Source organism: Heloderma suspectum, chromosome 6 (assembly GCF_057233095.1).
Source record: "Heloderma suspectum isolate Gila_16-S chromosome 6, 16-S_ref, whole genome shotgun sequence".
Taxonomy (NCBI): Eukaryota; Metazoa; Chordata; class Lepidosauria; order Squamata; family Helodermatidae; genus Heloderma; species Heloderma suspectum.
This window is the reverse complement of record NC_139463.1, coordinates 57,686,153-57,711,167: the sequence shown is the minus strand read 5'-3', so window position 1 is coordinate 57,711,167 and position 25,015 is coordinate 57,686,153. Positions and strand designations below refer to the sequence as shown.

General features: G+C 45.8%; 1 protein-coding gene across 2 annotated transcripts in view; it reads right to left on the bottom strand.

Moving 5' to 3' along the window:
• Positions 1-8,593: 8,593 nt before the first annotated feature.
• The window catches only part of ORMDL3 (ORMDL sphingolipid biosynthesis regulator 3), a 32,043-nt gene continuing 15,621 nt past the window's right edge, over positions 8,594-25,015 (bottom strand). The window contains exons 3-4 of one of the 2 annotated variants that reach the window (XM_084804537.1): positions 16,583-16,734; positions 8,594-15,131 (exon numbers count right to left, since the gene is read on the bottom strand). In XM_084804537.1, coding sequence (XP_084660663.1) covers positions 14,996-15,131; positions 16,583-16,734 — 288 coding nt within the window. In that variant the 3' untranslated portion in view covers positions 8,594-14,995. The remainder of the gene's footprint in view (positions 15,132-16,582; positions 16,735-25,015) is intronic. The other variant, XM_084804538.1, reaches the window with a different exon arrangement.

The following is a 25,015-nucleotide window of genomic DNA, read 5'->3' as shown; positions in this document are numbered from 1 at the left end:
TTCTCCCCTTCCTCAGAAAAAAGTCAGACTTCATAGGCACTGAAAGAGCTTCTTGGTTTTATTTCAATGCTCTCTGGCTTTTTAAAGAAGTCTTTGCTTGATTAGACGAGTATCCTACTTTTGTTCCAAGGAGCTGAGAGCAGCAGGGATACAAAAGCTGGATGAAACTGTTCACCCCAGAATGTTTTGCCAAGAGGCAAAGGTTCTTTTTCGGATTCAGAGGTGGATAGAAGTCTACAATTTTATTGCAAAGCAAGCAAAAAGACACAAGGAAACAAATCATATTAGGAAAGGTAGCTTGCTTCTCCTTTCTGTTGTCAGAGTCCCCAGGAGTGACAACAGAGAGACCCCAGCCCATGGCCGCTGCACCCAGCACCTTCTGCAGTCCAGGCCTGAGGCAAAGTCCACTGAGAGCAAGTTTCTCAGAACGTATACACTTGATGGCTTCCTGGATGATGTTCTGGCTGGCCATGCCAGCGGCCTTCGGCACACCTGGTGCACTCATCAGCTCCCCCGTTCTTACTTATTCCGTCGAGGTCGTAAGATAAGCCTGGGGTGGTGGCCCTCAGCCAACACAGGTAACTCTGGTGTCCACCCTTCACCCCCTGATTCATATCACCTGGTGCAGACAACTGACGGAAAAGACAGAGGAATAATATGAAGCACTTTTAAAGGAACCAGGCTCTCAGATGGGAATTCAGGCATGGATGGGCCATGCCTATATACCAACTTATGCTCCTCCATAGACGAAGATCTTCCAGTTTTTATTTTCCCACCACCCCCCAGTACTGGGGACAATTCCTTGTGTACTGTTTTCTTGCCACCTCTGTGGCAGGCCGCATGATTACGCTAGGTCATTCCTAGAGAGTTTGGATCTGCGGATAACCATATCCCCCTGGTTCTCTCCGTTCCCCCCCGGTTTCCGTTACGCCCACTCTCGCGGTGCTCTCCTTTAAAACCAAGCGCTCCAATCCCGCCATATTGGTTTGGAGGCTTCTAGGCCTCCCCAGATGGCTCTGGGATGTGTGTTTTCTCACAGGGCCCTTTGGCTGGCAGTCAAGCTCCTGTTCCACTCCATCCCCATCGGAATGATCAGAAACATTCTTTATTTATTTCATTTCTATACTGCCCAATAGCTGAAGCTCTCTCCGCCTCATCCCCAAGGGATGCTTCATCCTGAACCAGATGCTCCCTGGGTCTTTTTGGCTTCCCCCTGCAGGTCAGTTTAAAAGCTGATGTGCAACCTATTTTGACATTAAATCTGGTTCCACTTTGGTTTCGTCAGCGGTGTCAATTTGTCCATGGGGGGGGGGGAGCAGAGTTAAACCCAGGGCAGCAGAGGGGTAACCCAGGACAAAACAGTTGGCACCCCTCGGCATGGCTCCTGGTTCATCTATAGCCCCCCGAGGGAGGGAGCGGTCTACTCCATTTCCTTGATGGGGGGCTGTCACACAACAGCAGGGTAGAGGCAGGCATATAACTGTCCCTCAGCCTACCGATCTCTCCTGGATTCAAACTGAATTGACTGCAAAGTAATGCCACGGTTAGGGAAGTCTGCCACTAGTGAACAAAGATGTTACTGTAGGCTTCAACCACACTGATACGTTTGAATTAAGTAAAATTAAATAATCAGTTTTAAAAACAAAATAACCCTGAAGTGCAAACTCCTACAGTCCTATTAGTATGCATTCGAAATTTCAGGTGTCTTGGTTTCACAGTCTTGGTGCTATGGCGCTGACAGACAGAGAGACACCCTCCTTTATTGTTATAGATATCATATTTAATGAAGATAAACTCATTAAAAAGCCTAAAATGCCAAATCACTAGATAGACTTACTTTAAAGGAATGTAAAATGAATACCTTACCATCTCAGGAAGTTATGAATTACAGTAGTATCTGTAAACATTATTTGCAGTTACTAAAATTAAGAGCAGAGATTTTCTAACATTTCCATAATTCAAACAAAAATCCTTGTGCGTGAAGCACAGGGACCCCTAACAGGACTGTCTTAAGAGTACACAAAAATATGGGATTTTACAAGTATACCCGTTTTTAACTTGTTTCACAGCTTCTTCAGACAAACATTTCTTTACAGCTGTCTTCCTTCAGAAAGACACTTCTTTACTTTGATGCAACGGGCATGGGGATGCAACGGGATGATCTTTTAAAATCTATTTCTATTTATTACACTGATATCCTGCTTTTTTTCCCCTCCAAATTGCTCAAAGCAGTGTTAGGGCCTAGTCCTCCGCCCTCCCACTCAGGGCTGCTGCTCGTCCCAACGCATAGTCCTCAGCCAAGGAATTTGATTTGACATTTGACTGAAAAAGAAGAAACTTCTCAAAAATGGGGGGATTGACTAAAAAAGGAAGTTGAATGGAAAAGTCAAGAGAGTCAGATCTCTCCAGTTCACTTGGTGTTTATTCAAAACCACAATAAAAGCTTAGCTAGACCGCATACCGCAAATCTGGAAAGTTACCATCAAGTCCAAGAGAATGCCAAGGAAACTATTGTTGGGAAGATTATTTCTTTCAGTTTGAACCCATGGTTTGTTGTTGCATTAAAACTCTGGGCTGTTTGTCCTTCAACAACCCAGAGTCTGGGTTTGGAAGTTGCAGCAAATGAGGCATTCCTGGGTTGTTTCAGAAATTGGATGCAAAGTGGAAATGGTGAGTGGGTGGGAGGCAGCATGCTCACACACTCCCACATGGCCATGACAATTTATTTATTCTTTTGATTTGTACCCCACCTTTCTACCAAGAAAAATGACACTCAAGGTGCCAAGTAAAACAAATAGACCTTGATAAAAACAATAATAAAACAAATACATTCGAACACATTTAAAAGCACAACAATAGCAGAGTAAAAACAGCATTCAACCCAAAAAGGTATTTGCCTACCGGCAGAAGGACAAGACCGAGGGAGCAAATCTAGCCTTCCTCTGCAAGGCCTCTCCTGGACACCTAAGGACTTGGGGAGGCTCATATGGGAGAATTTGGTCTTTCAGGTAGCCTGGTCCCAAGCCGTTTGGGCTTTATAGGTCATAACCAGCACTTTGAATTCTGCTGGGGAATAGACGAAGCTGTTGGAACAAGGGAGTCCCATGTAGGGATGGGGGAGAAATCCTCCACAGACCCCAGTGAGGTTGGATTCAAAAGAATCTGGCCCCCCGGAATCCGTGGAGGATTGAAAGACTTACCTCCGCCTCCACGAGGAATCCTCGCTGGCTGGATCCTCCCTGCCAACCGGCTCCGAAGTGCCAGCGATACGGCCACCATTGCCGTATCGCTGGTGGGCCGGATTGACTGCAGCCGCAAATGGCGTCCAAGACGCCATTTGCGGCCGTAAAGGCCTTAGTTTAAGGTAAATGCAGCCGTAAATGGCTGCATTTACCTTAAACTAAGACTTTTACGGCCGCAAATGGCGTCCTGGATGCCATTTGTGTCCGTGCTTTTAATTAACACAATGGGCTACGCAAATATCTGCGTAGCCTATCACGTAAAAGCAGGGATGCAGCGCAGAACCCGGATCTCCGGACTCTCAGTCCAACGCTTTAGCCACTACACTAGGAAGAATCCTCCAGAAGAGGCATGATACTATATGGATATACATTAGCATATGCATATTTTATGTAGATTTGTGGGCCCCAAATCTTTTTAAGCACCTGGAAACAGCCCTGCAAGTGCCTGTCCTTCTTTGGGGCCCGGTTGGTGAGCATGGGGAGTGAGGTTTGCTGCAATAACACGACTGAAAACAACCATGATTTTGCAAAATCCAGACAGTACAAATGGATTTGTAAGAGCAAGAGCGCAATGAAAAGCACACCAACAAAATATTTATGCGTGGTTCTACTGAAAAGGAGTGATGGAGAGCAAGGTTAGATGCTGTGAGAAAAGTTGTTCATTGAGAAATCCATGTTGTTTGTGTGGCAAGACCATTTCAAAGTTAGTACAAATAATATATGAAATGTTTATCCTCCAATATTGTGATTTTTATTTCAAAAAAAAGTCGCCCCCTTTTTTTAAAAAAAGGTGTCACCGCACGGATAAAGGAGAAGCAAATTGTGCCCGGTCAGTGCCCCTACCCTTTCTGTCTTTAGCCCTGGAAAAAGCTGAGAAGGGCTTCCCTCCCATTTTTTTAAAGCCCCTAAGGGAGGCGAAGGTGGGAGTCTTAATCCTTCCCTCCCTGAGTGTGCTGGTCCTGTTCTGAATAAGTGTAACTATATGTAGTTATAGTGGAGTAAAGAAAAGCCTCAGGCTCAGCTACACCCATCCAAATCAGCAGGACATGTAGTTTGGGCCTCAGCGGGCTGGCGTCAAGGGTAGGCATGGCTGGGCGCCTGCCAAGGGCCCACACCCCAGCAGGGGCCCACTGACAAGAGCCCCCTGGACCTGCTCCTCCTCTTCGCCATTGCCGCCTGCCTCTCCCTCTGGCCCAGACAACGGTGGTGGGGAGGGAGCGGAGCAGCAGAAGCCACGGCCGGCCTGCTCCCTGCCGGTCAAGCAAGCCGGTGGCGGCCATGAGGGGAGAGAGGCTACGCAACAGCAGCGGATGGCAACGGTGATGGGAAGGCAGACTCCCCGCAGGAGGGGGCCTCAAAGCGCTGTGCCACTGTTTGCCTTTTACCACCCTCCAACCTTGTACCTAATAAAGACCAGTCAAATCTGAATCTTTAAACAGGTTTCTAGCACAAAAAATCACAACGCTCACTCATGGTGAGTTGTTTCATGGAGTAATGTTACTGAAAGTGAAATATGAGATTGAGGAGAAATCCCTATTGAACCTGTTGATGAATTGATGGTCTTGCGGGCCCCTTCCAACCCTACTATTCTATGATTCCAATTCTCACGCAGAAGTCTTTCACTCCAGTCTCCCCTTGAAGAATACGGTTTTGGTTGTATAGATCTGGCTGCGCTGGACCAAACAGCCACGTTACTGAAAGCTGGGACAGAGGTGCCACCTTATGGCTGCAATTGCAACATCTTTATTGTTGTTGTTGTTCAGTCGTAACAGCGGTTAAATAGATTTGGGGGCTTGCTGTATTTTAACAACTTTTTTTCTCTGCTGTTTTAGTGTTCTATGCCTACTTTATTTCATTTTCATTTGTTTCATTTCTATACCACCCAAAAGCCAAAGCTCTCAGGGGGGGGGGGGTCACAGAATTATTGTATTTATTGCTGTTATTAAATTGCTTTTAAACCATTATTGTTTTAACATGTTATTAGCCACCTTTAGCTTGTTGAGAAAAGGTGGAGTACAAATATTTTAAGTAAATGATGGGGTGGCGGGGGAGCCTACATCAAATAAATTAACACTTTTTAAACTGTCTGCCTCTTCATTTCAAAACTGGAAAGATACAGTATTTTGTGCATTCTCTGCTGTTCCTTGGTATATTTCATACTATTTATTCTTGTCCTCTTCAGGTTTTGCTTTTTAAAAAAAAAAAAAAAAAACTTCCCCTCAAAGTCCTCGGACTTTTTGGCTGAGTGGGACCTCCAAATGCACCTTGAAATTTTGTTTTCTGGGAAAACTCTGTGTGAATGTAGGCATGTTCCCTCCCTTGAGAAAATTCACCAGTTTTATCAGCTCTCCTTCTGATTTCCTCAGAATTACTCGGATGTTCAACTTCTGCCTCAGGAATAATCTAATTCAACTTGACATCTTGTTTTCATATAGCAACTCCGCATTCCCCCTCCCCCACCAGTGCCTGTCTACCTTCCACAGGTCCTCACATAAGGGTTCCCCAACCTTTTTGGGCCGATGGGCACATCTGGAATTGTGAAAGTGTCACGGGTGCTCTCATAAAATTGCTGCCATAGGGGAGGGGCCCCCAAAATAGCTGCCATGGTGGTCATGGCCAATCACAAAATACTCATTTCTCATAAGGCAAACTGGGAAGGCTAAAAGAAAAGCAACTTGCCCAAGAAGAACCCAAGGGCATCTCTACGCCAGGCTAAAATCCTGCATTTAAAATGGGGCTTCCAGCTTCCATTTTAAATTCAGGATCACAACGACTCCCTTTTTCACCTGCTTCCCTCTCCCCCTCCCCTTTCCCCCTTCTTCTCCCAGTAGCCGAGTCTTCCAGTATCTTTCATTGACCACGCTCCTCTTCTTGCCACTTTTACTCTTTTCATGGAGGAAACTGAAGCGGAACACAACGGGGGTAATTTGAGAGTTCATGATCTGCCATCTATTTAAAAACGGAACAAAGGGCATTTAGTGCAGGAGGGTCACGGCAGGGTCACGGTTCCACGTAAAGAGTCCACAAACTTCCGTGAAGGAGTGATCTCAATCGCAGGATAAAAGCTCTGTGCAAAGAAAGCCTAAGTACAAGCAGAAGTGGGGTCTCAGCTCCAAAACACAATGTTTTGAACCCAATCTTCTGCTCCAATACCCATTTCAGAGAAGGCAAACTGATGAGACACAGGGACAAGCAACCTGGCCAAGAAACTGAGTATATTTGTATGTTGGGTCTGAGCCCCGAATGTTAAATCACTTAGCACAACTAAAAAGAAGGAAACTTGTGATGCCCAGAGAAATGCGCACGCGCACACAGAGCACGTGTGCATGCCCACACACAGACACCACAGAGCCCCAACAACAGCAGCAATTCAAACCCGAGGCAAAACAGACACACCACACACATGCAAAACCTAGGCAAAATACCACACCAAGAAAACAACAAAACAACCCAAACCACGCAAAACACACACACATCACGGAGATACACACACACACACACACACACACACATAAACCCAGCCAAACCAAAAACAAAACAGAGAGAACACACACACACATCCCAAAGGCCCACCCCCCAAAACACATCCCCAGACAACACAGGCAAAACACTTCCCCTCACTCCCTGCCACCCCTCTAGCCCCCCAGGATGCTGCCTTTTTCTTATTTCTGGGCGGCTGGGTAAACTTCAAAGCAAACCCTGGGCCAAGGCCACTCGCCATTTTTATTTTCTAAGAATGCCTCTGGTGCTCATATGGGACCCAGTAGCATTCTTGGAAATAAAGATGGCCTAGTGGCTGGTCCTTTGCTTTGTAGCATGCCTGCCTCCCAGATTTTTTTAAATTAAAAAAAAATTGGGAGGGGCAGGGAGCCTGGCAGGCACCAAGGAAGGTGTCTGTGGGCACACTGGTGACCGCCAGAATTAGACAATGATTAGCAAGTCATTTTGTGCCTTGTTTGCTGGTCATGCGGGTGTTTTTGAAGAGTGCTGGTGTGTTTAAAATAATAGACACTGAGTGGTAGAGAGGTGACAGGGCTGGCCAAGGCATTTGGCTGCCCGGTGAACAAGGTTGTGACCGCCCCCATTCCATGTACATTTCGCCACTCTGCAACTTGTAGCATCCCCTGCCTGCATGGCCACTTCACTCTGCCTCATGGAAGGGCTGCCCAGGTAGAAAGAAGCAAGTCAGCTGCCAAAAATGTGAGGAAAAAGCAGCTGTAGAGATGGTGGCGTGCGCCAAGCACATGAACATCTGAACAGCATTAAAAAAAACTTAATGTGAACGCAGTCCACGAAACCACACACTAACACAGCAACATGAAACTATTCTTTGGCAATTGCATTGTCTTTTTCAAAGAACACTTCTTTGTATAATAGGCAAGAAATAAGTATTTCTATTTCTTATATTCAGACAATTCTTCCAACTACTCTTCCCCCACCAGGAAGTTCAAGTGTTTGGGGCTTCCTGGTTTTTTTTTTTTGGGGGGGGGAGATAATTAATTGCTGGAGGATTTCTTTATCACACTTTGCATGGTATGGAGAAATGGAGAAATAGACCACCCCTGCCCAAAGAAACTGATGGGGAGTAGATTCAAGAGCGACAAAAGGAAGTCGTTCTTCACACAACATACAATCAACTTACAGAATTCATAGAATCATAGAATAGTAGGATTGGAAGGGGCCTACAAGGCCATCGAGTCCAACCCCCTGCTCAATGCAGGAATCCAAGTCAGAGCATCCCTGACAAATGGCTGTGCATCCTCGTCTTGAAGGCCTCCAGCGTGGGAGAGCCCACCACCTCCCCAGGTAATTGGTTCCATTGTCGTATTGCTCTTACAGTCAGGAGGTTTTTCCTGATGTTCAGCCATAATCTGGCTTCCTGCCACTTGAGCCCATTATTCCGTGTCCTGCACTCTGGGATGATCGAGAAGAGATCCTGGCCTTCCTCTCTGTGACAACCTTTCAAATACTTGAAGAGCGCTATCATATCTCCCCTCAGTCTTCTCTTCTCAAGGCTAAACATGCCCAGTTCTTTTCAGTACCACAAGATGGGGCAACAGCCAGTAGCATCTAAAAGGGGGCTGGATAAATTTGTGGAGAACAGGTGACGATGGACCCATTGTCCTGATAGCTAAATGGAACCTCTGTTTTCAGAGGTAGCATATCCCAGATTACCAGTTGCCAGGGTGAAAATAGCATAGCAGATCTGTTCCCTTCATGCTCTTGCTTGTAACTTCCCCAAAGCAACTGGAAACAGATTGCTGGATTAGATGGACCTTTAGTCTATCGCAGCAGGGCTCTTCTTGTGCTCCTACACAACCCCAAATTCAAAGAATATACACAAGATACTACATGAATACTTATTTTTTTAATTAGTTTGTCTGAGAATACTGTAGAAAGGGCTCATAAAAATAATATTCACACTTTATCTTAGAAGGTTCTCCAGATGAAATACTTTTTTCTTTCCTTCTTGTACACAACAAAGTAAGAGCAAGTCCGGGAATGAAACGCAATTCTGTGTCAGACACAAGGATGTTCCATGGATTTTTCTCTACAACTAAGGATTAATCCATACACATATCATAAAATCCAATTTGTGATAGCAATCCAGCTATCTTGCTCTCCTAAAGAGCGTACTACCGTACTGTAAAAAAATCAGTGGATTATTTGTTTGTAAATTAAACCCATGTGAGGTACGCGGCCTAAAGCAAAATGAAACTGAGACCCCGCGGTCAATTGATATCAACTTGCCACTTTAAATCTACGGGTGCTAACTCCTATAGTAAACACAGTATCTTGCATGGGTATTAGCTTAGTCATGAAAGGAGCTGGGCTGTAGCTGCACTTCCGTTCTGTTTCTAGGGTTTCAGAAGTGCCACGTACATTTCTGGCAAGGGCCCGTCACGTACTGTTGTTCGAGTTTTTCCCTGTGCAGTCACACACGCATGGATTGCAGAGATGAACCTGCCATGCTTTACCTGGTGGACACTCCACTCCAACTTGGTAGAGAGCATGCAATTTGCTGCCTCCATACCAGTATCTACTCACTGTGATATTTTGAAATAAATTGCTTACTTTTAAAAGACCTTGGAGTGGACCATTGTGCCATCAGATATTCCAGTTCTTTTGGCCACTCGGGACACTCTTTAGTACTTCACTTTCCTGGGTTCTCGCGGTCAGGAAGAAACTGAACGCAAAGTGTTTCAGGGCTCACACCAGGAGCACTGCAGGCCAGGCACAGATTCCCTCCTAACTGAGCCACCCTGTGCTGCAAGCAATTTGGGCCAGGACACTAGTGCCCCAGTCAAGACGCATTCACGTTATAAGGAAGTGTTCCTCCTACATTCAGGTGTTGTCTAATGAGAAGCCCGTATTTCCTCTGCAACAACTACATTTGACAGTATAGAAGCAGCCTTCCCTAAGCTGATGCCCTCCAGATGTTTTGGACCCCCAGCTCTCCACGTACCAGACCATTGACCATGCTAGCTGGAGATGATGGGGGTTGAAGTCCAAAACATCCGGAGGGCACCAGGGTGGGGAAGGCTGGTGTAGGGAATGCTGCCTCCATATGGGAACCAACCTCGGTGAAGGAGCCTTTTCTATGTTACACAGGTGCAGAAAACAATTAACAAGGACATCGTATGAACTCCTGTCACACGCCAGAAGCAACTTCATCAGGAAATATGGATAACTGTGGGCTGGGTGCCATATTGATGGTCTCCTTTCATTTTACAAAGTCAGGATTGAGCAAGCACTCAACAAATGAGCATATAGGATTGGCCACACATTGGGCTCTTCCCTCCACCCAATTGTGAAGCAGTTTACAGGAAAAAAAATCCAGTTACTCTCCGCTACATACAGCCTTGACCTGGCCAGCATAAAAGCTATTTAGCCACACATGCTCTGAAACCAATTTTTTTTAGGGTTCAGTTTTTTCCAGTAGTCATGCCTTTTGTCAGAAGAGTGAGCAGGTAGCTCTACACTGTAAAGGATTTTTGTTTCCACAAAGGTAATTCCACACCCGCCCCTCTTAGCTGTAACAATAGCAGTACTATTTTCAGGAACTCCTATAGACAATGAGTGACATTGCCTAAAGCAGGAGGAAGCATGACAGATGTTTTGGACTATAACTCCCATAGCACTGGTGAAGGATTCTAAGAGTTGTAGTCCAAAATACTTGGGAGGGTACCATGGTGCCCACTCCTGGCCTAAAGGGGCTCAACAGGACTGCTGCTGGTGAAGAGACACTCTGGGCAATGCTCTCTGTACCTAGGAAAATGAAAATGTAGTGGTGGGAGAAAGTGCTTGTGGAACAATTGCATGAAAATCGACTGCTACACAGACACTGCCTTAATGAGCCCTCCTTTTCTTTTCCTCCCTTTATTTACAAGGCACTGATTTATACCCTTGAAAAATCATGTTTGTCAATTATGAAGAGTGCAACTCTGAGCAGTGTTTAAGGTCTGGCCACCTATATTGGAATAGTGTTAATACTTTTTAAGTTCATAGAATAGTACGGTTGGAAGGGGCCTATCAGACCATCAAGTCCAAACCCCTGCTCAGTGCAGGTATCCAAGTCAAAGCATCCCCGACAGATGGCTGTCCAGCCTCGTCTTGAACGCCTCCGGTGTTGGAGAGCCCACCACCTCCCTAGGTCATTGGTTCCATTGTCGTATTGCTCTAACAGGACGTTTTTCCTGATGTTCCACCAGAATCTGGCTTCCTGTCATTTGAGCCCATTATTCTGTGTCCTGGCCTTCGTCTCTGTGACCACCTTTCAAGTACTTGAAGAGCGCTATCCTATCTCCCCTCAGTCTCTTCTTAAGGCTAAACATGCCCAGTTCTCTCAGTCTCTCCTCATAGGGCTTGGTTTCCAGTCCTCTGATCATCTTTGTTGCCCTCCTCTGAACCCTCTCCAGTTTGTCTGCATCCTTCTTAAAGTGTGGTGCCCAGAACTGGACACAGTACTCCAGATGAGGCCTAACCAGTGCTGAGTAGAGGGGAACTATCTATCAAAAGTTATCTATCTTTTGAGCCATGTGTAACATTGATCAGATCTTCATCCTCAGCAATTTACATCAAGAGTGTGTTTCCTCCAGTTATTTTGCTCTATCATCAAAACAGGAGCTGGAGTTAAAGTGTGTGTTCACTGCCATCTTAACATCGCTACTGAAATTCAACTTTTGCTCCTGCATATCTGGTTGCACTGAACACCCTGAGTTGCTGAAACCTGGGAGATGGTCGTCAGCCTTCCAGTATACTTCTGATGTCTCAGTAGCTGTTTCTCCTCAGCAGAATGAACAGTGTTTGGGGGAGGGAGAGTTAAAGGAGGGAAATTGAACTGAACTCCCATATCAGTAACACCAACAAACCACAGCCCCAAAAAACCCATCAAAGAAATTAACAATTTCTACATTTGTCTTTTTAAAAATGGGATGAATGACACTTGTATTCACCTCTCTACCTCAGTATATTTCACATGTTGTTTAGTCTTGTTGTCTTCCCTTTTCATAAATATTTAAACATGCCTTGCTTTCCAGATGTCTTAGGAGTAAAAAATACTGGCTCTACTCAAGTCAAAGCAGCCCAGGATCTTGACTGCGCAAGGATTTTGGTGAATCACTTACAATGTTAATCCTCTTTGCCACTTCACAGACAGGTGTATTGCACCGGGACGGTTATTTACTTCTGTCAGAGAATTTTGCTGGGAAGATCGTCTCCCTCTCTGTGCTTGGATGACAAGTTCTGAGCAAAATCGGTCATCAATAGTATATATCGTCTCATTTTAATTCTAAAGTGACTCTTGCCTTCCTAATTTACAAGTTCTTGTAGGCCCCTTCCAACCCTACTATTCTATGATTCTTATGCCTACACTTTGCTCCAATTGTCCGCGTCAGTCATTCTCCATTAACATGAGCAGGGCTTGGCAGGGCCAGATGATGGCTCCAGCCAGCCTCACCCAGGGCGAGACCCAGCAGTAAGCAGGGGCCAGGTCACTGCAGGCAGGCCCAGGAGCTGGAGACTTGGGTGAAACACGAGGGCAGCTCTGCTGCTCTGTTAGTCAAGCAAGAGTAACTGAACAGGCTCCTGGGACTTACGCCTGGACAATCCAGAGGTCTCTTGCTGCCTGCCATTTGCAAGGGCTGATCTTTGGCATCCCTATTCGCTACTGCAGTGGTAGACAACGTGGTGCCCATGAGCACCAACACACACCCTGGACACTTTCTTGGTGCCCGTCAAGGTGCCCTGCCCCTCCCACTTTTATTTTCAAATAACACCTTTCCTTACTGGTAGCTGGGATGGCTGTGAAATAGGCTTCTGTTGGTGCTGAAAGCTGTGGGTTCAAAGGAGTTGTTTAATGCGTTGGGCTCAGACCGCCCCGCCACCCACCCACCCCACCTTGTATGCAGTCTTTTCAGCAGGTTACTTATCCTCTGCCATGCCTCCCATGGCAGCCATTTTGTGGTGGTGCCCAGGACAGTTTCTCAAATTGCCAAATGTGTCCATGGCCCAGAACGGTTGCCACCCCGAGCCCTACTACGTCTGGAGACAGAGGTCCAAGTACGCGAGTCACAGGTCGCTTGCTGGGTAGGGCCCAGCCTTAGATTCCAAGCTTACTGGTTCAGGCACAAGGAGTTTCAACTGTGGTATAAATACTGACAAAATATACAGGACATTGACAGTCCTCAAAGGGGTTATAGGCTGTGCTGGTGCAGTTCCAGTGCAGCTCTTAACTCCCCCCACCCCCTGCCTTTTTGTCCCCGTGCAGCATAGTCTTTGACGTTTTGTATATTATAGTACCTGTTTCTGCCCACATAATCACTTAGCTGACTTTTCCACTTTGGGAGCAGGTTTAATTCTTTCTTATTAAGTACATTGTGCCAAATTTGGTAACAGAAAGACATCTGCTCCTCTTAGAAACTCCTAAAAGCAGTGGTGATATTTTACATACCCCATCCCCACCCCTGCTACTTTCTGAGAAGTTCCAAAGTGTTTAACTCTCTAAGACTTGGAAAGGGATTTTCAGGGTTTTGGGGCACCAGCATCAAATATTTGCATGCCATCCCGGTACACTGCTAAGGAAGCAATTCAGATGTCAAGTTACTGCCAGCCTCTGATTTTTAGGAGGCTTGGCAAAGAGATGCCAGGAAATACTTAAGTCTTGTTTAATTCCATTATAACTCTCCTAGCTAGCAATCTGTCTGCATTTCGGGGGGTGGCGGGGATATTATTTTCACACTTTTCGTACTAGGCTGCAACCCTGACAACAAGAAGCAACTTCACACATCCAAGATGTTATCACCAATATTTCACACAAACATTTTTCTTGATGCCCAGATGACTGAGTTGCAGCCTGTACTTTAAAGATCATTGGCAATACATGCCACAACATATTATAGCTCACAGGGGGTCGGGGGTTTGCTTCCCCCCCATCCTAATAAAAAGCTTCAGATGCATTACTAGTGCATTAGCAGAAGAGAACCCTCCTTCTCCTTGCTATAATGAACCACACTGCTGTTTAGAACGCAGGCTGGTTGGCAGCAGCCCTTTCAAGTTCCAAATATAGCGAACTACCTGCATTCTAGGTAAGGGAGAGCAAGGCAAACCTTATTCTGCCACAGTGATACACTTCTGCAAAGCCCATTCTGCCATCCGTGTAGCGAGTGTCAAGGAAACCAATGCACTGTCTCCGCTTGACAGCACAAGAGTGGCAACTGATACTGCTCTTTGAACGCCAGTGCTGGCACGAATCAGTGTTGATCGCTTAACAACTTAACCGACTGTTGTTGAATTTCCAACAGAGAGATAGAAATTGGAAAGGAGGACTGGGTTCCATGGTGCATTCCCTTGTCTTCACCACCACTCTCGTCGTAATAAGACATGGAAATGTCATGGTAAGCTGTCCATGTTCCACCAGATTGATCACTGAGCAACTGGCTCTCCAGCCAGCAAAGACACTGCAGTGGGGCAGCTGTGACCACCAACCATTGTGACACAAGTGTCAAGAATTTCCTGTTCTTTTCCCTTTTCCTCCTTGCTCCAGCTTTATTTTAATACCTAAGCACTTCCCCTATGGAGGACCCCGCTCCCCATCCTTGGATGGTAAAAAGCACAATAGACAGAGCAAAAGCTTTCCAAAGAAAATTCTGAAGAGCATTGCTTTCTCACTGGAAAACAGATTGTGTCCCTGCAGAAGGCATGAGACCCTTTCCCACCCTCCTACCAAATAATTAAATGTTCAACAAATGTTTCCAAAGGATGGGGAAATCTACCTAGCCTATTCTTAATGTGTGTCTTCACATTTCTGATATAGCCCTTTTAAGGAGGAAGTCAAAATTTCCCAGAAGGGACAGTTTTGTTAAAGTGCATTTGCTATCATCCTAAATGTCACCTTGCAACCTTTCTACGTGTGTTCAACTTTCTGGGCCAGATGTTTCATACCAGAGAAAAAGCTATGAGTACCTTGTAAAACCTCAGTGTTGTCTGTATCTATTTTCAGTCTCTCAAGAGGAAATAACAACAAATTTTAGCTTCCCCTTGTCTCTCTGCAAGCTAAACTCTACCGAGGATTCAAGCATCACTTGAGCTGGTTGAGTTTTGTTGGATCGTGGAATCCTGTGCAATATGTGCCCGTTTAAAAAGAGCTGTCACGTAGTTGTATCATGAAGAAGCAGCCAGAAGTAAGGAAGTTGGCTTCTCACGCTGGCCTCTCACAGCTCACCGGAAGGGAAACAAACCACAAACACCTGAGTTCAGTACTTGTTGATCCCAAAGATGCGGACGCCATGCAGCTGGGGTAGTTTGGGGATCAAGACACTCATTAATGAGACTGTGTTGATGATGAAGTGTGTCCGGTCGTATTTCGTGTAGAAGCTGGTAAAGAAATAACTGCGAAGGAAAGAAGAGGAGAGCATTGCATTATCCTTGCTGCGTGTATTTGTAGCTGGTACTGTATTTGTTAGCCTGATTCATGTTTTGTATTCCTAGCAGCTGGTCTGTGACCGCAATTAAATTTAAAAGTATTATAGTTGCTCTCCCCGCAACCCCACCCCACAACTAGCCCAGGCTGAGGGTGGAAACAGATGAGCAAGGACCACACGGCCTTTGCTTGGAAGCTGGACACATGGCGGCTATAACCACGTGAAACGATTCCACCTCTTCTCTTGCAGCCGAGGTGAGTGGAAGACGAGCTGGACTGAATGAGGGATGAGGGGCTACAGAGAGGAGCGTATCCATGCAGTTACCGACTCCATGCGCTCTGTGGCCATGTGTTTCCACCCAAAATGGATAAAGAAAGAGAGCAAATTGGTGCAAGTGAATAGCAGCTGGAAAATGATGCAGAGTCTCTTCCTTCTCCTTTATCTAGCCAGCAGGATCATCTCTATATTACAATCATCTTCCTTTTTCCGCTGGGAAAATAATAGGGTGGAAAGGAGTTGTTTGGAAAGTATTTGTTCACACAATGCAGAGTTGACTTATGGAATTAGCTGCCACAATATGTACATCAGCTTAGCCTTAGAGAGTTCTAATAGGGGGTTAAACAAATTCATAGAGGGTGAGTCTATCAGTGGCTACAAGTCATGCGCATGGCTACCTCCAGGTTCAGAGCCAGCTTGCCTCCCTGAACACTGGTTGCTGGGAAGCAACAACTGAAGAGGGCTCGTGGGCTTCCCAGAAGCCACTGAGGGACACAAGATGCTGCACTAGACAGCCTTTGGTCTGATCCAAAGTGTTTCTTCTTTATGCTTAGTGAACTAAATTTAGCGCATCTGCTTCTGGGTTTCTAGGACTCATTGACCCGGTTCGCACATAATGACCAACCATGGATTAATTAACCCGTGGGTTGTCAGGGCTGTGCAGGAGCAAGCCAGTGTGCTTTGCATCTGGTTTAGCTCCATTCCTGGATTGTTTGCTGCAACATATGAACCCGGAACTCTGGGTTGTTGAGAGGGAAACCACCCTGAGCTTTATCCCAACAACAGACCATGGGTTAAAGCTCTGGGGTGCTTGTCCCTCAACAACCTAGAGTTCCAGGTTCACACATCGCAGCAAGCAACCCAGGAACGGGCCACTCCTGGATTGCTTGAAAAACCAGATTCAAAATGGAAGCGGAGAGCAGGCAGGAGGCAGTGATCTTGCTCACTCCCACATGGCCCCGACAACCCGTGGGCTGTCAGTCTGTGCCAACTAGGACATTCCACCTTTCCCCTTGCCACCTCACATAACTTTGCAGAGGGCCCATACAGTCCCCCTTTTCTCTCAGTGCAAACAGTCACATTCAGTATGCAATGAAGTCAGAGAACACAGCTGCACTGCCCCAGGCTCTCTTTACTACTCACAGTACAATTGGTGTGATGGTCAGGAATTTGCGGGAAGCGGTGAATTGCACACCATAATCCATCTGTTCCCAGTGAGTGAGCAGCCGGGCTTTCCCCTGATCTGGAGTCTCGAACGGCGTTCCTTTCACCGTGTGTAAGAAAATGTACATGCTCTGGAAGAAAACACAAACACATGGCTATTTGGGGCAGCACAGACAGCCTGGTACTTTATGGTTGGGCTTGCTTGCTAGCTAGCTTGCTCTCTCTCTGTCATTTTGGATGGCAGTTAAAAACGCAATAGCCTTGCAACAGAAGTGCTGTCCTTAAGGAAAGGTACCTGGATGCGGCACAGCAAATGAATAACAACTTTTCAATGAGAGCTAGCAGAAAGTAGGGCGAGATGTAAGCCTTGCACTGGTGTTTCACCTCGGTCACGGGTGGCCTTAGGGCAAGCCACTCTCCTGGCTCATATGAAGTTAAAAAAAAAAACAAAAATCCACCACACTGAATGATCCCGTAGCTACAGTCCCAAGGAGGAAATAACATATGAGCTGACAAGCCCACACACCTACCTGCTGACATTGGCCCGTTTGCACATAACCTATGATTTCCCATGGCAATCACGTCCAATTTCAATATGAACTAAACGCAGGTTAACTTTGGGTTGTTTAACTCTCAGACAACTCAAAGTGCCTGGGTTCACATGTCATAGAGCAAACTATGACCAGATCGATTGGAGGTTGCATACTGAAATCCGAAGCGGTAGCAAATTGTAGGTTAATTAACCCATGATTTGCCACTGTTACATGTGAACCAGGTCAGTGTGGACACAGGAGGTTAAAAATATGCCTCCGCCCACATCCATGTAAATCACTGCTAGGAAATTTTGTGGTCCTGCTAGCTCAGATTTGACAAGATTCCATATGGCTACAGCCCTGGGACTGCTCTGAGTGGGGGATTTCAGTGTGCATGAACTCAAAGAATCATAGAATCATAGCATAGTAGGGTTGGAAGGGGCCTACAAGGCCACTGAGTCCAACCCCCTGCTCAGTGCAGGAATCCAAGTCAGAGCATCCCTGACTGATGGCTGTCCAGCCTCGTCTTGAACGCCTCCAGTGTGGGAGAGCCCACCACCTCCCTATACACTATTTCTCAGCTTCAACCTCCCCTCCTTTAATATGGCGATAAAATAACTGACCTAACTTACAAAGTCATTATAAGGATTACCAAGATAATGTGGTTGGTGGGAACATGCAAGGGAGCCTTTTCAACTGCGGCACCCAGCTTCCCAGGACAGGGAGTTCCAAAGATCCATCGGGCCCCCGTCTTAACGGCATTCTGATGCTGAGAACATTTGAATCTCAGTAAGCTTCTGGCCTGTCTGTTGTCTCAAGGCACTTGGCTCTCTTTGTGTTTTTATTTTGTTCATTCTGTCGTGTTTATCTTCTGCCCTTTCTGTTTGTTAACTGTTTTATACCAACTTCATTTCTTAAATTGTTACGCTTGCTGCCTTGGGTGTTTCAGCCTTATTTTTATTAAAATAAGTAAAAACAAATGTGAAATGTTTTGAATACTCGAAAAAGCACAATCTACACTAACTTATTATTTTTCTTCTACTATAAATTGTCAAGCCTTACATGCTCTAGGTCCAGGGTGCCTCAGGGAGCGCCTCCTCCCCTACACCCCAGTCCGCCAGCTAAAGTCCTCTGTGGCCTTTCTGCTGCAGCTTCCTAAAGTGACACTGCAAGCCACACACCAGAGGACCTTTTCCTTGGCCACCCCTCAGTTGTGGGATGACCTGCTGGTTGAAATGTGCCTGCAGACCTCTTTGAAGATTCTTAAGCAGGCATTAAAGACTCTGTTATTCCGGTAGGCCCTCCCGTTTGTGAACTCTTATTCCTTTTGCTGATTTTTGTATTTTGTATATTGTTTTTAAGCTGTGTTGTTTTATTGTTGGATTTTTTTATTTTTTTTTAAACTGTTTTTAGTTCAAATTAGGTTTTAGATATATGTTGTTTGTATATATTGTCTGTAGGCTTTCATGTAAATGGTTTTTAAACTTGGTATACTGTATTTTAATGTTTTAACTTTGGAAACCGCCCAGACAGCTTCAGCTATGGGGCAGTATAGAAATGTAATAAACCATCATCAAGAAAAACCCTACGAAATGTGGCTGATGTCCACAAAGAGCAGTGCCTGAAACAGTAATATTATCTGTTCCTACAGTTCTAAAAATCTGACAGGTTAACAGAGGAGAGATCAAAGAGAACACTGCAGAATTGGATCCTATACATGAGTGGTAAGGAACCTGTGGCCCTCCAGATGTTGTTGGACTGTCACTCCCATCAGGCACAGCCAGAATGGCCAATGGTCAGTATGATGGCAGCCGTTTCTTCCACTACTGGAGAATTTCACAGGGAGGTTTTGGCACTCCTGTTCCGTGGGCTGGGGAAAATACCACATTTTTTGTGTTTGGGGGAAACACGAGACAGACTGGGGGAAATTTGGGAGCCGCCCTTGGACGTTAACAGCGCCATGTAAAGAGCCTGCAAACTTCTGAGAGAGAGCCATCAAAATAGCAGGATAAAGCTCTGTGTGATGAACCCCATTATCTGTGATCTATTTAAAAACAGAACAAAGGGCATTTACTGCCGGAGACGCCTTGGATGATCGCGGCATCATGTAAAGAACCCGCAACCTTCCATGAAGGAGCAACCTCAATCGCAGGATAAAAGCTCAGTGTGAAGGAGCCCTACAATCTAAGGAGCCCTAAGCCCTGTAATCCACCACCTGGAGAGTCACAGGTTCCCCACCCCTACTATAAATACCTCGGCAGGCCTGATCTGAGAAGAAAATCGGAATATAGTATTGAGATGTGTACTAGCATGGAATAAGGTCATTCAAAGATTGTGCTGCCAGGGGGCGCTATTGCTGTTTGTGCGGATTAGTAAGTAAGGCTAAGAAATTCAGACTTTAGATGCTATGATGCACATAAAAGTGTACCCGGCTGGGACCCAAGAAGCACACTTTTTTTCCAAGCAAACACAAGTATATATTTTACAAAGGACATGCACCAGGTGAACGCTCTACACAATGTGCAATTCATCACACAAGATGAATGTCCTACCTGGCTCTCACGTCTAGGCCGAAATACGTGTCTGTGTGATTGAGTGTATACGTACTAACAACAGAGGTGGTCCACCCACGAGATAGGAGATTTTGGAGCCCATAAGGGCTGTGGTAGACAGATGGATCTGACCCTCGGGGCCCAATCCTCTAGGAAATTCTCTTAGGCAAGTCCCGCTGCAATGAATGGGAACTACGATCGAATGCTTCCGTACTGTTGTGCTGTTCAAGGACACTTGTCTAGAGAACGTCCCTATAGCCTGTGCCAAAAGTAAATTAGCGGGAGGGCATCTAATGGAGGACAATCCATTAGATTGACCTACTTTGATAAGAGAACATCCTGAACCAGCCCTGGGTGGGAATCCTAAACTGGCAGTAGATTCCTGTAGTGTGCATAAATGTCAAATTAAGACACACCTGCACTCGTCACGTGTGAGCATGGAAATATGATATGATAAATTAAGGATGGCCATAAGTCAGGTTTGCGTACTTTGGACCTACCAATCCAAACAGTCCGTCAGCCATGCATTGTAGCCTGCCAGGGGCTTGACAGCTCCACCCTGCTTGTGCCCTTCAAAGCAGGCAGTAAACGAAGCGGGTTTATCAAGGTGGGCTGCCATACATGGCTTCTGAGGTGCACTTGGCTTGGTGGGTCACAGCCTGGATAAGCTTGTCCTCAGTGGAGCCTGTTCCGGGTTTCCTATTATGAAGGATTCTCCTAGTACTGAAAAACGTGCGATGGTGCGTAGTTAAACATCCAACGTGCATCAATTGCCCTTAATAACCCTCAACCACCCTGGCACAGATTTCCCCAGCTTTTCGGTGAATGCAGATGGGGAAATCAGGATTCTTAGCCTGAAGTGGGGTTGGTGCATTGGTAGGTATTTGCAACTCCTTTGGAGTAACTGGGTATGACCATGAGCACTGGATGTAAGATCCATGCAATTACATTACACAGGCTTAGGAAAGCAACAGAACACCCGGCTACCTAAACAACCATTCTCAGCTGCCCACAACAGGTGCCCTAGTTTCACTAAACTTCATTTTCCTAGAACAGGATAGTGCAGTTCTACAGAGAGGCTCTTATTTGGGGGGATTTTAATTGGGTGACCATAAAGACAGTATTAGCTTCCTGCAAGGGGGAAGGGGAGCCTTCAAAAAAGGGACCAGAGACAATCTTTGAGCGGAAGCACTGTAAAGCGACTGGAATGGAGGCCTTTGAGTCTTCCGAATGCTCTTTCCGGTTCTAGTCTCACTTGACCCCATTATTCCGTGTCCTGCATTCTGGGGTGATGGCGAAGAGATCCTGGCCTTCCTCTCTGTGACAACCTTGCAAGGACTTGAAGAGCGCTATCTCCCCTCAGTCTTCTCTTCTCAAGGCTAAACATGCCCAGTTCTTTCAGTCTCTCTTCATAGGGCTTTGTTTCCAATCCCCTGATCATCTTTGTTGCCCTCCTCTGAACCCTCTCCAGTTTGTCTGCATCCTTCTGAAAGTGCGGTGCCCGGAACTGGACACAGTGATCCATATGAGGCCTAACCAGTGTTGAGTAGAGGGGAACTAATACTTCCCAGGATCTGGAAACTATGTTTCTATTAATGCAGCCTGAAAGAGCATTTGCCTTTTTTGCAGCCGCATCACATTTTTGGCTCATATTCAGCTTGTGATCTACCACAATTCCAAGATCCTTCTTGCTTGTAGTATTGTTGAGCCAAGTATCCCCCATCATGTAACTGTGCATTTGGTTTCTTTTTCCTAGGTGCAGAACTTGGCATTTACCCCTATTAAATTTCATTCTGTTCTTTTCTGCCCAGAGCTTCAGTCTACCAGTCTAAGTTCACTTAGAACTTTGTTTCTGTCTTGGCTATCCTGGCCAATTTTGTGTCATCTGCAAATGTGATAAGCATTCCCTGCACCTCTTCCTCCAAGTCATTAATAACAATGTTGAAGAGCACTGGGCCCAGGACTGAGCCCCGCGGTACCCTGCTTGTTACCCCTCCCCAGTTTGAGAAGATACCATTGATAAGCACTCTTTGCGTCTGATTCTGTAACCGATTGTGGATCCACCTGATAGTTGTTTCATCTAGCCCACTTTGAGCTAGTTTGCTCATCATGGTATCATGGGGCAATTTGTTGAAAGCTTTGCTGAAGATGAGGTATATTATGTCCACAGCATTCCCACAGTCCACAAGGGAGATTACCTGATCAAAAAATGAGATCAGATTTGTCTGGCAGGATTTGCCCTTGACAAATCCATATTGGCTTCAAGTAATCACTGCATTGTTTTCAAGGTGCTTACAGATGGATTGTTTCATAATCTGCTCCAGAATTTTCCCAGGGATGGATGTCAGACTGACTGGTCTGTAGTTCCCAGGTCCTCTTTTTTACCCTTTTTGAAGATAGGAACAGTAGCCCTCCTCCAGTCATCTGGCACTTCCCCCGTCCTCCATGATTTCTCAAAGAGAATAGGCAGTGGTTCTGAGAGCTCTTCTGCAAGTTCCTTTATTACTCTAGGGTGCAGTTCATCTGGCCCTGGAGATTTGAACTCATTCAAAGTCATTAGGTGTTCCCTGTCCATATGCCTATCGATCTCAAGCTGCAATCCTGCCCCTTCAGCCTGTACTTTGCCTTTGCCAGGGGGGTCATAGACCCTCTTTTGGGAGAAGACTGAACCAAAGTAGGAACTGAGCACTTCTGCCTTTTCTTTGTCATCTGCTATCATGTTGCCATCTTTATTTAATAGCTGAACCACCATTTCTTTCCTCTGTCTTTTACTATGCACATAGCTGAAGAAAGGCTTTTTGTTGCTTTTAGCATCCCTCACTAACCTCAGCTCGTTCTCAGCTTCAGCCTTCCTGACGCCATCCCTGCAATTCTGTGCTACCTGCCTGTCCTCTTCCTTTGTTGCTTGGCCTTCCTTCCACTTCCTATATGTGTCCCTTTTTGTTTTCAGGTCATCTCTAAGCTTTTTGTGAAGCTTCTTCTGTTGTCTTCCGCCTTTTTTTCTTGTTGGAATTGTTTGTAATTGTGCCTTTAGAATTTCCTTTTTTTAAAACTCCCACCCATCTTGGACTCCTTTTCTCATTAGAGTCGCTTGCCATGGGACCTTACTTATCATTGCTCCAAGTTGATTAAAATTGGCTTTCCTAAAATCCAGGGTACACGTTTGGCTACACTCAGCATTTTCTTTCTTTAGAACCAATAACTCAAGTATAACATGGTCGCTTTCCCCCAGAGTTCCCATAACTGTTACTTTATCAGCTAATTCATCTCTGTTGGTTAGGATCAAGTCAAGGATAGCCGATCCTCTAGTTTCTTCCTCCACTTTCTGTAGGAAGAAGTTATCAGCAACACAAGACAGGAATTTCTTGGAGGGGCCATGTTCTGCAGAATTTGTCTCCCAACAAATATCGGGGAAATTGAAGTCATCATCCGCCTACATCATGCTTCCTTGAGACACTGGCAATTTGCTTTTCAAAAGTTTCATCCTCGTCTACTCCTTGACTGGGTGGCCAGTAGTAGACACTGACCACCAGGTTCCTTTTATTCTTTGCTCCATTTATTTTAACCCAGATGCTCTCAGTGGGGCTACAAAGCTCCTCCTCCTATATTTCTGTGCAGAGATACGTATTTTTAACATATAGTGCAACCACACCTCCCTTTCTGTTCCTTCTGTTCTTTCTGAACAAGTTATATCCTTCAATTGCTGTATTCCAGTCATGGGAGTCATCCCACCAAGTTTCGGTTAGACCTATCAAGTCATATTTTCCCTCCCATATTAAGAGTTCAAGTCCGTTCTGTTTGTTTCCCATACTCTGGGCATTAGTATATAGACATCGAAGACCATGTGCTTCATAGTCTGGCTTTATTCCTACATGTTTCTGAAGACTATGATTGGGCACTATTAGAGCTGTTGTTGTGTCCATTGCGGTGCATGAGCGGTCCATTGTTACCCCCAACTTTACATCCCTCTCCCCCCGTAGGATTCAGTTTAAAGCCCTCCTGATGAAGTTCTTCATGCTGTGGCCAAACACATTCTTCCCAGCCTTTGTGAGGTGCAACCTGTCCCTTGCCAACAGTCCATCTTCCAGGAAGCATAGCCCGTGGTCCCAGAATCCAAATCTCTCACGTCGGCACCACCTTCGTAGCCAGTCATTCACCCGGAGTATTTTTCGTTCCCTTTCTATCCCTCTTCTAACTACTGGAAGGATGGATGAGAAAACTATCTGGGCCCCAAAGTTATTGAGTTTCCTTCCCAAAGCTTCAAAGTCTGACATGATTTCTTCGTAGCTCTGCTTGGCGGTATCATTTGTTCCCACATGGATGAGAAGAAAGGGATACCTGTCAGTGGGCTTTATGAGTGTAGACAACCCTTCAGTCACGTCTCTAATCTGTCCTCCTGGGAGACAGCATACCTGATGAGTCCACGGGTCTCCACAACATACTTGGGTTTTGATCCCATGCAGCAAGGAGTCTCCCACAACTACTACTCTTCTTTTCCTGGTGTAGGCCTTGGTTTCATTGCCTCTGTTTGACTGACCTTCAGCCTCTTGCTCACTCTCCTGCGGGGTCCCCTGTAATTCCTCCTCTGCAGGCTGTCCTCCAGTCTCATCCTCAAGTACCTGAAAACAGTTCCATAGTTCCACTGCTTCTACCGGTGCAGCATGGCTTCTAGTTCTTCTGCTCCTAACCGGCACCCTTTTCCAAGGCATATCCTCTACCTCCATTTTTCCTCACCTCAGCGTTTTCCTCTTCTGCCTCAGCTTGCTGTTGCTTTTCTAGCTTCTGTTCTTCACTTTGCTGTAGTTCCACCGTTCTGTCCAACAACTCTTTGTGTTCTCTTATTCCCTGGAGGGACGCCACTCGCCACTCCAGTCCTCTTACTTTTTCTTCCAGCAGCGTGATCAGCTTGCACTTGTTGCACATGTAGGCCATGTTGATCTCAGGCAAGAAAACAAACATGGCACAGACGCTGCAGGTCTGAGAGTCTTTTCCTTCCGTAGTCTCTATTCCCTTTATGTTTCTAGCTTTCTGATGGCACTGGGGTAGTCTGTGCTTTGTCCTCTATTCACTGGAGGTTAACGACACAGTCCCACTTTTTGGAAGTGTGTGTTACAAGAAAAAGAAATTTCAAAATAGTGTTAGGGGCCTCCCCCTTGACCTCCCCCGCCAAACTCCTGTTTGCTCCCCCATTCGCTCCCTCTGTTCACTCGCTGTCTGGGAGCCTGCTTGCTTCTGTAGTCCCTGGACCAGCTTCCTCTGCTCTGCTAAATAAAATACGCACTGTGTGGAAATATACATAGAAAGGACCATGTGGGAACGTGGCTATC